The following is a 12,570-nucleotide window of genomic DNA, read 5'->3' as shown; positions in this document are numbered from 1 at the left end:
AAGTCAATACACTGTAACATACATACTTTTATATTGCTATTGGAGCCAATGATAATCGACGACTATCATCATGGCTGGCCTTAGGATAAAAGGAGTGTGTTTAAACTGATGAACATAAAAACAAAATATCTCAGTCTCTTGACGAAAGACCACCTGGAGGGATTGATGCTGGTGTGTTTGTGTGTGTTAGAGATTGCTGTCACACCCGCAGATGTCACAAAACTAACATGCGATCCATCACTAGTACACATACGAGACATAGAGTTGGTATTATAGTAAACAGAGAAATACGTGGGACTGAGTAAAGTAGATTACCGAAGTGAGAGAATTATGAGTTATATCTGTAAAGTTGCGTGAGTTTAAAATAAGTTTAGTCCAAATTTGTAGATTTTTTTGTTACTGATGGGCAAAATAAAAGAGAGTTTTAGAATATAAAAATAATTATATAATAGAAGGTGACTTAAGCATCATGTGTTACAAGAAAAAGAAGAAATCGAAAATGTAATTGGAATTTTCAGTGTTGGAAATAAAAATAAGGGAAAACAACTAATTGCTTTTCGTGTGCAGAACCAAGTAATACATTTTATCAACACCAGGAGAATCATATATGGATTTGGTATGTTTGAAGTTGTAACGGATAAACATATACTGTTTCATTGTAGCATAATAAGCAACCAAGAATAACATTTATTACCGAAAATTTTGAAGACCGAAGATACGTTGATTAATTTATGTAAAAATATCAATATTTGGTGTTCTATTTTTCTTTCTTTTTTATTGTTAGCTGTTTCTGTTATTCAGTCCTGGTGTTACTATGCAGGATTTCTTAATATATATATCTTCTTTATATCCACATAACTTTTTTGCATATACTCTGGGCTTGATTTTAATGTTTATATGGGCAGTGTATTGATGATGACGGACTACGGGTCAACGCTGAAGAAGTTCCGAACAAAGACAAGTGCATAGCCGACAACTTGACGTGGGAGAACAGCGAGGTGCACTTCGATCACGTTGGCATGGCTTACCTTGCCCTCTTCCAGGTCGCAACTTGGAAAGGATGGATCCAAATCATGAACGACGCTATCGACTCTACTCAGGTTTGATGGCGCAGAATTTTTTTACTTTCCAGTGATTTCTTTTTTGATTTACGGCCTTCAAGACTCAAATTAATTGCTCTTAGTTAACTTGCATCTAAGATTAAAGGTTCTAAACTGGTGAGATGTAAGTATTAGTTTGTATGATGGATGAGAGTTGTTGATTTGAGTATACCCACAGTTGGAAGCGCAACCCATGCGAGAAGTCAACCTGAACATGTACCTCTACTTCGTCTTCTTCATCATCTTCGGTTCATTCTTCACTCTCAACCTCTTCATTGGTGTCATCATCGACAACTTCAATGAACAGAAAAAGAAGATAAGTATTAAAAATCGAGTAACACTGAATAGAAAATAGGAATATTATGAATAGTATTAGATTATTCAAACAGATGTACAGTATAGTCGGCCAAAGGGTATTCGCTTTCTGAGAACAGTACTGTATTGACTTTCCTTGTATTCTTCTGCGTTAGTTGACACGCAGGCAATCAAAGAAAGAGTACGGAAAGAGATGCAAGAAAAAATACTAAAGACATGAGAATAATCAATGTAACATTACACGGAAATGAATGAACGAAGATATGACTCACCTTCCACTAGGGATTGTCAAAAAAAAAAGGAAGAAATATTTAATGATAGTGAACTAACAATTTCAATGACTTGCCATGTTATTGGGACATATTACTCCACGTTACATAGATAATTACCCTCCACAGACTGATAAAAGTATAAACGCTTCTTCCTTGATATTTTACGTAACATGACCAGAATTCCTTCTTTTCTTTCATATTCTTATTCTACTACCACTAGGAGGTGATATAGCATCCATTATTGAAGCCCCTTCGAAACTAAAAAAAATAAATAAATAAATACTGTGATATCACTTACGATTTTATGAATATCTTGCTGCAACAAAGAGTAGACAATTAAGAAAATAACACAGGAAGGATGTGTTAAATTGCCACTTAATAATATCTCTTGCAAGGGAAGAATATCACAAACAAATTGGTGTTGCAGGAAAAACAATGCCACACAATTTGTCTTCTGTTTCATTTGTTCTTTTTATTCATGTCATACCAATACATTTTTGGCCGACTGTGTACTCAGCGTTAGGTTTTTGTTACTTTACACAAATATGTAATTAGCTGTCAATAAATATTTACATTATGTTTATGAAAAGATATTAACATAAAATACATTGAGAGGAATACAAAGTAAAGAGTGAAGCCCGCACTGAGAACACACTGTACCTTCCTACCACAACTACTATACCACCTCCACCAGAAGCTACTTCCCACACTCTCTCGTGTTTACCTTCCCCATCTCCAGCTCAACCACAACCCCAATAGCTAACTCTAACCACCAAGATCATCTCCCAACACCTTTGTACCGATCTCATATGTACAGTCGCCTGCACTTATACCTGTCACAGGGACTGGTATGCTTTGTGAGATGTGGCAATGATGTGGAATGCTTATCTAGTATCCTTAGTCTGGCTACTATTGTGAGGTTCCTTAGGGCCATTCCAGGGAGTTTTAATACGATGTAAACAAATACAGAGGTGCCACATCTCACCAAGTGCACCAGCCACTGTGCCAGGTATAAGTGAAGGTGACTCTGGTTTCACTCTTGCATTTATATCAACAGTGGTCCTCTCCTTACCTCACCTTCACCTACCTTCACATTATAGCACCTCACCTTCACCTACCTACACACTATATGCCCCTTTACATTTCTAACCTTCTTCTATAAATTTTCATTCAATCCTGCCTGTACATAATGGTCCCTCAGCTGTTGAAACAAGTGTGAGAATCAGCAATGATATTCAGGTGTATTTCTCTTTGTGTTCTGGTTTAGTGGACTTACTTTCGTCTAGTCTAAGTATCTCGTAGAATAATAATATGATCGAAGCATTTGAAAGTTTCTAGGTTGATTTTTAGCAACAATTCAGGTTATCATTAGTGATACAGTCCCCTTCACTGGTACGTTTACAGGGGCTCGTCATATAAACATTCCATAAATCATTCTTTGAGATATTTGTTTTAATGTTGTTTAAATTTGATTACATAGTATGTTTACTATTGGGAGTTTCCTTCTGTCAAATGTAAACAAACACAGGCCTGCCACACTGCACAAAACCTGACGAGCCCCTGTAAATGCGCTAGTGAAGTCCCGACTGTACATCCTTAAGCAAGAGGAAGTGGAACGCGAGGTATCCATGAACTGCCATTTGAATGTGGTTTTTTTTTTTGCGATATCCAGGCTGGAGGATCACTCGAGATGTTTATGACAGACGACCAGAAGAAATACTACAATGCCATGAAGAAAATGGGAAGCAAGAAACCGCTGAAGGCCATCCCACGGCCACAGGTAGAGTGTTTCAGGCCCTCATCACCCCCCCCCCCCTGTTCATTTACACTCATCTCTCACTTTTACATTATAGTTTGTGACATTCATCCGTTTTATTGTTCAGACGTATGAAGATAGTATTCTTTTTCATATTTATTTAGCTCTCTTGCTGGAGCTTTATACTTTAGACTTATACAAATATATTCCTAGAATAGACTTTAATAGTGATATACTGTACATATAATCCTAATATATACTGTAGAATCACTTTGGAATGGAACACACACACACACACACACACACACACACACACACACACACACACACACACACACACACACACACACACACACACACACACACACACACACACACACACACACACGATAATGAAACTCGGACGTGACCAAATATTTTGTTTATTTCATGACGACACTTTGGCAACAGTCTGTCCCCGTCACCAGACAAACTCTGAAACAATCAACTCATTAAGTAATAAGAACTCAGTTATGTACAACTATGTTCTTGAGCCATGTATAGTTTTGTTGTATCCCTGATGATGGTGATAGAGAGATGTTATGTCAAGTGCTGGTCTCATTATAAATAACTTTGAAACAATGAATTATTTAATCTACACAGTGAAAATATACTTATGAATTAACCGGCCCAGTGTAGAACGTACCTGTACCATATTCATATGAGGGGAATCCCACTACATGAAATATTTCCAAAGAATTGACAACATATTACCAGTTCTGTTTTAATACGTGTTTTCACAATATTATATTTGGATTTAGGTTCAGGAAGGTAAATTATAATTTAGATATTTTTATAGTAGTCCTAAACGCACAGTCTACGTAGTATATTATAATGTACTTCATAGACGGCATTTCTATTTCCACCATATAATTGTTTCCAATTCACTCCATGGCCCACTCACCGCACCTCCATCATCATCCCCAACTAATGAAAACATTTCAATGGTATTTTCAGGCTTCTTGTATGTTGCTCAGTGTGAATTACTGTGTGCCTCCTCCAGCCCGCCCAAGACAAGAGTTCGCATAAACGCTTACTCAACTTACTTCCTTTTTACAATATGCCCCGAAGCAAGTGGTGTTCCCCGTCCTCCCCTTCCTTCCATATGGAATGTACTCTCCCGGTGTCTTCCAAGTAATCCCAATTTCCTACCCTATTACCAAAGTGAAATATTACCATCACAATCTCCCAATTTGAAGTTTTCCTCCCCTTCCGATTTCCTTGGTCATCTCCTCGGCCCCTCCTAGCGTCACCACCACTACAACGGTCTCTCAACTCAATTTCCCCCGGAAAAAATCAGCCCGCCCCTCACCAGAGGTCGTGGTCGGTGCTGTATAAAGAAACGCTTTGTCCGCACCTCTTAACCTCGGCCCAAAACCTCGCAACCATGCTCTACCCAGCCTGCTTATACCATTACCAGTGTCAGGAATCTTTTAGCACGCCCTATAAACCACATATGTCTTTTATCAAGCTCCACAGTTCTTGAATATCTTACTATGTTCACTACATTACATGGATATTTCGTTATGCTACACACACACACTTCCATATTTCTTATAATTCTTACCTCACTATTTGGGTACAGTATTGTATGCACTCAACACAGTACTTGGTACAGTATTGTATGCACTCAACACAGTACTTGGTACAGTATTGTATGCACTCAACACAGTACTTGGTACAGTATTGTATGCACTCAACACAGTACTTGGTACAGTATTGTATACACTCCACACAGTACTTGGTACAATATTGTATACACTCAACACAGTACTTGGTACAGTATTGTATGCACTCAACACAGTACTTGGTACAGTATTGTATACACTCCACACAGTACTTGGTACAATATTGTATACACTCAACACAGTACTTGGTACAGTATTGTATGCACTCAACACAGTACTTGGTACAGTATTGTATGCACTCAACACAGTACTTGGTACAGTATTGTATACACTCCACACAGTACTTGGTACAATATTGTATACACTCAACACAGTACTTGGTACAATATTGTATACACTCAACACAGTACCTGGTACAGTATTGTATACACTCCACACAGTACCTGGTACAATATTGTATACACTCAACACAGTACCTGGTACAGTATTGTATACACTCCACACAGTACCTGGTACAATATTGTATACACTCAACACAGTACCTGGTACAGTATTGTATACACTCAACACAGTACTTGGTACAGTATTGTATGCACTCAACACAGTACTTGGTACAGTATTGTATGCACTCAACACAGTACTTGGTACAGTATTGTATACACTCCACACAGTACTTGGTACAATATTGTATACACTCAACACAGTACTTGGTACAGTATTGTATACACTGAACACAGTACTTGGTACAGTATTGTATACACTCCACACAGTACCTGGTACAATATTGTATACACTCCACACAGTACTTGGTACAATATTGTATACACTCAACACAGTACTTGGTACAATATTGTATACACTCAACACAGTACCTGGTACAGTATTGTATGCACTCAACACAGTACTTGGTACAGTATTGTATACACTCAACACAGTACCTGGTACAGTATTGTATACACTCCACACAGTACTTGGTACAATATTGTATACACTCAACACAGTACCTGGTACAGTATTGTATGCACTCAACACAGTACCTGGTACAGTATTGTATGCACTCAACACAGTACTTGGTACAGTATTGTATACACTCAACACAGTACTTGGTACAATATTGTATACACTCAACACAGTACCTGGTACAATATTGTATACACTCCACACAGTACCTGGTACAATATTGTATACACTCAACACAGTACCTGGTACAGTATTGTATACACTCCACACAGTACTTGGTACAATATTGTATACACTCAACACAGTACCTGGTACAGTATTGTATGCACTCAACACAGTACTTGGTACAGTATTGTATGCACTCAACACAGTACTTGGTACAGTATTGTATACACTCCACACAGTACTTGGTACAATATTGTATACACTCAACACAGTACCTGGTACAGTATTGTATGCACTCAACACAGTACTTGGTACAGTATTGTATGCACTCAACACAGTACTTGGTACAGTATTGTATGCACTCAACACAGTACTTGGTACAGTATTGTATACACTCCACACAGTACTTGGTACAATATTGTATACACTCAACACAGTACCTGGTACAGTATTGTATGCACTCAACACAGTACTTGGTACAGTATTGTATGCACTCAACACAGTACTTGGTACAGTATTGTATGCACTCAACACAGTACTTGGTACAGTATTGTATACACTCAACACAGTACTTGGTACAGTATTGTATACACTCCACACAGTACCTGGTACAATATTGTATACACTCAACACAGTACTTGGATCTCTTCATGGTAAAGACATTAGTTTTATCTTTTATCACAGTAAGCAAAATACTTGACTCTCTAACCTTGCTCACGTTATACAGATATAATTGCAAACTAGCAATTATTTCTTTGTCGGTTTCTGTCTTCTTTTTGTGTGTGTATTCAAACTGGTCTGTATATAATGTAGGGGCTGGCAAGTAGACCACTATAAAGATATACATGAATAGCATCATTATTAACTTAACCAAACGTGTCCTCTTTCAGCTATATAGTTTAATCGCGTTATAAATATCGAGCCAATTTTACCTAATATAAACAAATTCCATTAAGTTATAGTAGCAAACTTACAGCTCTCCCTAGTTGGTGAGGTTTCGGTTGTGTTTTGAATCTTAATGAGGCTATTCCCAGTTTAATTTTCTCGTGACACACACACAATATATATATATATATATATATATATATATATATATATATATATATATATATATATATATATATATATATATATATATATATATATTGCAAGAAGTGGAAGGTCTGCTGATAATGGCATGAGCTCAAGAAGTTCCCGTATTCACTACCAGTAGTCACCAGTAGTCTGCAGTTCACTCTGGTGCAAACATTAAGAATCATGCGGATATTTTTTCAGCTTCATTCGACTACACGGACAGGTTGCATGTATCTCTTTACCAGGCTGCAAGTCACACTGAACTCACATAAGGTGACTACTAAACAACCTTATCCCTAAGTATAATATTCAATTAAATCTAAGATTAACGATGTTTATAGCCTAATATACCTACTGTAGATGGTTGATACAAAGATCATATGAAGTTAAATTAAAAATATTAAATGTTTGATCAACGATCAAGAGTACACAGTCTAATTATGCATATTTCATTAGAAGTCTAAGGGAACATGCAACAGTGCATGAATTTTATAACAAATAGTTCAGAATATTTAACAAATATCATTGGAGCAGCAATATGGTAACACGTATTCCAGATTTGAACATAAGGTTCCTTATTATGTGTTCAATTGTCATTGTTTAATTTTGTTATAATAATTTATGTTAAACCGACTTATCATAATATGAGGCATGTACAGTGTTTGTTGGGTATGACACGCAGTACTTAGGATACTCTATAATACTTCACAAATAAAGTTAATCCCTGTCACAAGACTTATTGTATGATGCTAATCGAATGGTCACTTTCTCAATTATTTAACTGTACTAATTATTTCTCGTGGTAGAAATATTGCCAAGGTTTAACAAATCACCTGAATTAAAAAACCACAATAATCGATATTTGAAAGATTTTTGATACCGTTAACAAAATGGCAGGAGAGGATCGGGCCAGTGTAAGCGAGTGAGTTATCATTGGGTACAGAGGTTAGGAGGTGAGGACGCAAGGAGTGTGGTGTGTATTCGACCTTCATATTGGTGAGGCGGGTTCACACCTCGATACTTCCTTTCTGTTGAACTATCTAGTTGATCTCTGATCTCAATATTTACGGCTTCTCCTAATATGTCAAAGTATGAACCAAACCCCAACCCTTCCCAAACAAAGTCGCTGAGTTTAATCCCAAGGCTTGTCTGTATTGTAATTCATCGTTTCCCTATTTTTTTATTCATTTTCATTCCTATTGCTTCTTACCTCTCTCTCCCTCTCTCTCTTCCAAGTTTATTTGATTTCATTATTCCTCATCATCTGCTTTTCCTTGAATTACTGAAATTATAACTTTCACAACTTTTAAATCCTAATTCTTATTGGCTGAATATTTGAATCTTATTGTTTCATAAGTAGTGTGTGTGTGTGTATGTGTGTGTCCAGGGAGAGACATACATTGTATCTTTGCATTATTATTTCTCCTGACATACCGGACTCACACATGCCATAATAAGGCTCAAATATCAGTCGGTAAATAACAGTGACTAAGACAGTATTACTTAAGCAATGTAATATAACAGTGGTGAATATTATTATATTTAACACCTAACGAAAAAAAAAATCCTCCTATAAATCTTCTTCATTAACGTACTAGATATGCATGAAATAGCCGCCGGTCCAACCCGTAATTAATTCCCCTTTCATTTGCCTTATGTAAACCTTGGCATTCTGTATTATTATGAGGGCATAGTATTAATACCTGAATACATGTACTTCACTAGATGTGAGAGTTCCTCATTGCCCAGTGGGATATACAGTATATTTTCCCTTACATTATTCCCAAGCCTCAAACACAATATACATTATCCTTAACTTTTCAATAATCATCAAACTCTTTTTCTTTTTCCTTAACTGAACTAAAGAAATGCCGCTTTAACCCTGTTTCCTTGTATATTTTTTGTTTTATTATTCATCCATTATTTTGTTTGTGATCCTGCGAATCAATTCAGCAACTACTTTCCTTTTAATGCTTATTGTTATTCTCGGCAAAACGCATTATTATCTCCTCATGCCTGTGATTGAACTCAGTAGATTCACTTCTTCACGTGTGTCATTGAGCTCAGCAGTCATCCCCCCTCCCCGTTCTCTTGTCTCTTGTATAGTTCCGCCCACAAGCCGTGGTGTTCGAGATAGTGACTAACAAGAAGTTCGACATGATCATCATGATTTTCATCGGTATGAACATGCTCACCATGACAATGGATCACTATCGAATGTCAGAAGAGTGGAAAACAGTGTTGAACTACATGAATCTCATCTTTATCTGTATCTTCACGTCGGAGTGTGTGCTCAAGGTTTTCGCACTCAGATGGCACTACTTCAAGGAGCCTTGGAACCTCTTCGACTTTGTGGTGGTCATCATGTCTATTCTGGGTAAGATATGTCATACCCATCACACATGTCACTGTATAACTTGTTTTTTCTGTTTTCCAGTATTAACATTATCTGTGTCCTCCATATGGGTCTCGTTCAAGAACTGGTGGATGACCTCCGAGGATGGTGTAGGAATTAACCAGTTGGCTACTCCTCCCTGCTAACATCACGTCAAAAGAATATTAGTTCACTTCCATAACTGTACACTAATCATTCGTTGATGCCATATAGGTATTGTATGTAGAACACTTAGTGACTTTTCAAACTTTAGATGGACTTAAACAGAGATACAGTAGTCGTGTGTCACTCTGGAGCCATCAACTTCACTTGTGTATCTGCCTACTGAGATTTACTGAATAGACAAAGTTCTCCGTCAAATTTTCTTTACAATTACAATCAATTTGTTGATGTTGATGTTAATGTGTTGGTGCTATAATGTATTACCGCGCTTCAACAACTAGGGTCTTGAAGCACGTATTCTAGGTAAGTAAATACACTACAGTTCATCAACAACCGAATATTAAGAGAGATGATTCCTTCTGAATGTCGAGATGGAAAAACGGAGTTGAACAGTTGAAATTGCGGGAAAGTACTTGGAATATGCAAGCAGAAGCTGTGATCAATTTACTTTATTAAACCCCCTGTTTAGTGAACAAGACACGCGTATAGTCCTTCTCTTAGTTGCATTGCTATAATACCATCTACAACTCGAGGGTCATAGAAATAATGACTTTAGTGACTGGCTAGTTTGTTTATTGCTCCATCACAGTTATATATATATATATATATATATATATATATATATATATATATATATATATATATATATATATATATATATATATATATATATATATATATATATATATATATATATATTTATATTTATATAAACAAACCGTCAATTATTTTTCTATTGTAAGTTGACAACTCGCAATTTCTATTTTTTTCTACATCATTCAGAATTGTTCCCCTGCATAAAGTGTAGCACAGTATATATAGCAAAGATATTACTTAATGTTATAACAATCTTATTGCCCTTTTAAGTTTGACTAAGGTCAGGGATTGAGAAGATTTTATTTAGACAATATATATTATGTGGCGGCTAATTTCTTCAGGATGAATAACTGCACCAACGTATGGATAAACAGCTACATTTATATGGTAACGTTTCAACAAATCTCTTGTCATCATCAAACCTTACTTTTACTTTTACTTTTATCTCTTCGCCACTGATCGGCTCTTTAACCGCTTGGGCGATCGGCCACGTCTTTGTTAAGCACTGTTGGCAAGTACTGGGCATGCACCGGCTCCTGAATATATCGGAACCTGCTCCAGTGTTGGTCAAGTCTGGCCTTGATTGAGCTCACACGCGGTGCCGTCACAACACTCTCCGGCAGATTGATCCAAGAGTTCACAATTCTCACTCCAAAAAAAATTTCCCTCAGTTTTCTGGACTTGTGGCTTCTTCAACCTTGAGCTGTAACCCCTTGTGGGGCGGACGTTCGTAAACTCCAGATATGTACATTCGATTGAAGAGTGCCCCCTAAGATGTTTATAAACTTCGATTAGGTCTCCCCTAGCCCGTCTGTAGTATAAGTTAGGTAGTTGCAGGCATTCTAATCTCTCTGGATAAGTGAGGTTCCATAGAGCAGGCACCAGTCTGGTGGCCCTCCTTTGGACATTTTCAATCAATTGACAGTCTCTAGCATACCTCGGGGACCAGACGGGGTGATAATACATAAAACAAAACAAATACAATTAATAGAATAAGATAAATAAATCACTAATTACATTGAGAGAACAGTTATTAATTATTAACCTTTACTGTAATTTAACCATTCAGAGTAACACCACTAGAAGTATCGAAAGCTTAAATCCTACAAAGATAAGCACATATGTTACAACAACCAAGAACAAAACATACCCGTTAAAAACAAAGTAATGAAGGCATGAGTGCGTAGTACTGGCTGTACTCGGTGGGTGAGGAGCGACTCTGCTGTGACGTGTCATATCGTCGGGGCAAGTGAGGAGGTTGGTTGGTGATATGGAGAGAAGAGAGTTTCATCTTTTATCTTTAGTTTGATTCTCTAGACAATTCTTACAAGTGTCAATGGTAAATCCCAAAATGTTCAAGTCAAAAGTGATCCACCGATTTACGTGTGATTCGACTTTTACGGTACAGAATATGTTTTAAAAGTACAAATTCATTGAGTCGCTGAAGAATATTCTGATGATATTCGTTTGAGATTAATGGAACATGAGTGATTTTGCTATTTTTTTTTTTTTCCTGAAACAAAAAAGATCAAAGAGACCATAAAATTGAAACATAATTTATCAAACATCTTTTAGGAACAATTGCAACTTGCTATTCGAAAGTTGCCGTTGTTATGGTGGGACTGAGGACGCTTTAGGTGCTTTACTCATACGTCCAAAACAAGAGAGTCATCTTAACCAGTAGATGTTATTATATATATTTGAACCGGGAATATGTTTGAACGTTCCTTTACGCCGTTCCTCAATCCTTCCGTTAATGCACACAAACTTATTTGGACAAGAACTTCAGACTTATTATGGATATTTCACGATTTTTTTTTTTCGTAGAGTCTTTACAAGTCATCAGATTGAAATTATTATTGTGACAATCATCTTAAAAACTATTACCTAATTACCTTGCAACTTGATAAAAAGTTTTGTCATCCATTATTGAATGTGACTGAAGATTGAAATAGTAAGGATGATGCTAGTTGGTGGACACATGTGTTTAATGTAAGCCAGTGCATAGCTCCCCAAGCTCAGTGCCATTCAAACACAATTACTATTATGTCAGTTACATCATTGCACGTTCCTGTGGTTTGAATGATCTTATTTTGCTTCCTTTGTC

General features: G+C 36.8%; 1 protein-coding gene across 14 annotated transcripts in view; it reads left to right on the top strand.

The window, feature by feature from the left end:
* Positions 1-12,570, top strand: part of LOC121854140 (sodium channel protein para-like) — a 168,912-nt gene that overhangs the window by 148,333 nt on the left and 8,009 nt on the right. For all 14 annotated transcript variants that reach the window (XM_042348544.1, XM_042348543.1, XM_042348542.1 and 11 more), the window contains 4 exons: positions 906-1,100; positions 1,279-1,416; positions 3,360-3,467; positions 9,416-9,686. In XM_042348544.1, the coding sequence (XP_042204478.1) occupies positions 906-1,100; positions 1,279-1,416; positions 3,360-3,467; positions 9,416-9,686 (712 nt within the window). The remainder of the gene's footprint in view (positions 1-905; positions 1,101-1,278; positions 1,417-3,359; positions 3,468-9,415; positions 9,687-12,570) is intronic.

This window comes from Homarus americanus, unplaced genomic scaffold (genome assembly GCF_018991925.1).
Source record: "Homarus americanus isolate GMGI-L3 unplaced genomic scaffold, GMGI_Hamer_2.0 scaffold24277, whole genome shotgun sequence".
NCBI lineage: Eukaryota > Metazoa > Arthropoda > Malacostraca > Decapoda > Nephropidae > Homarus > Homarus americanus.
This window is presented reverse-complemented; position numbering and strand designations above follow the sequence as displayed.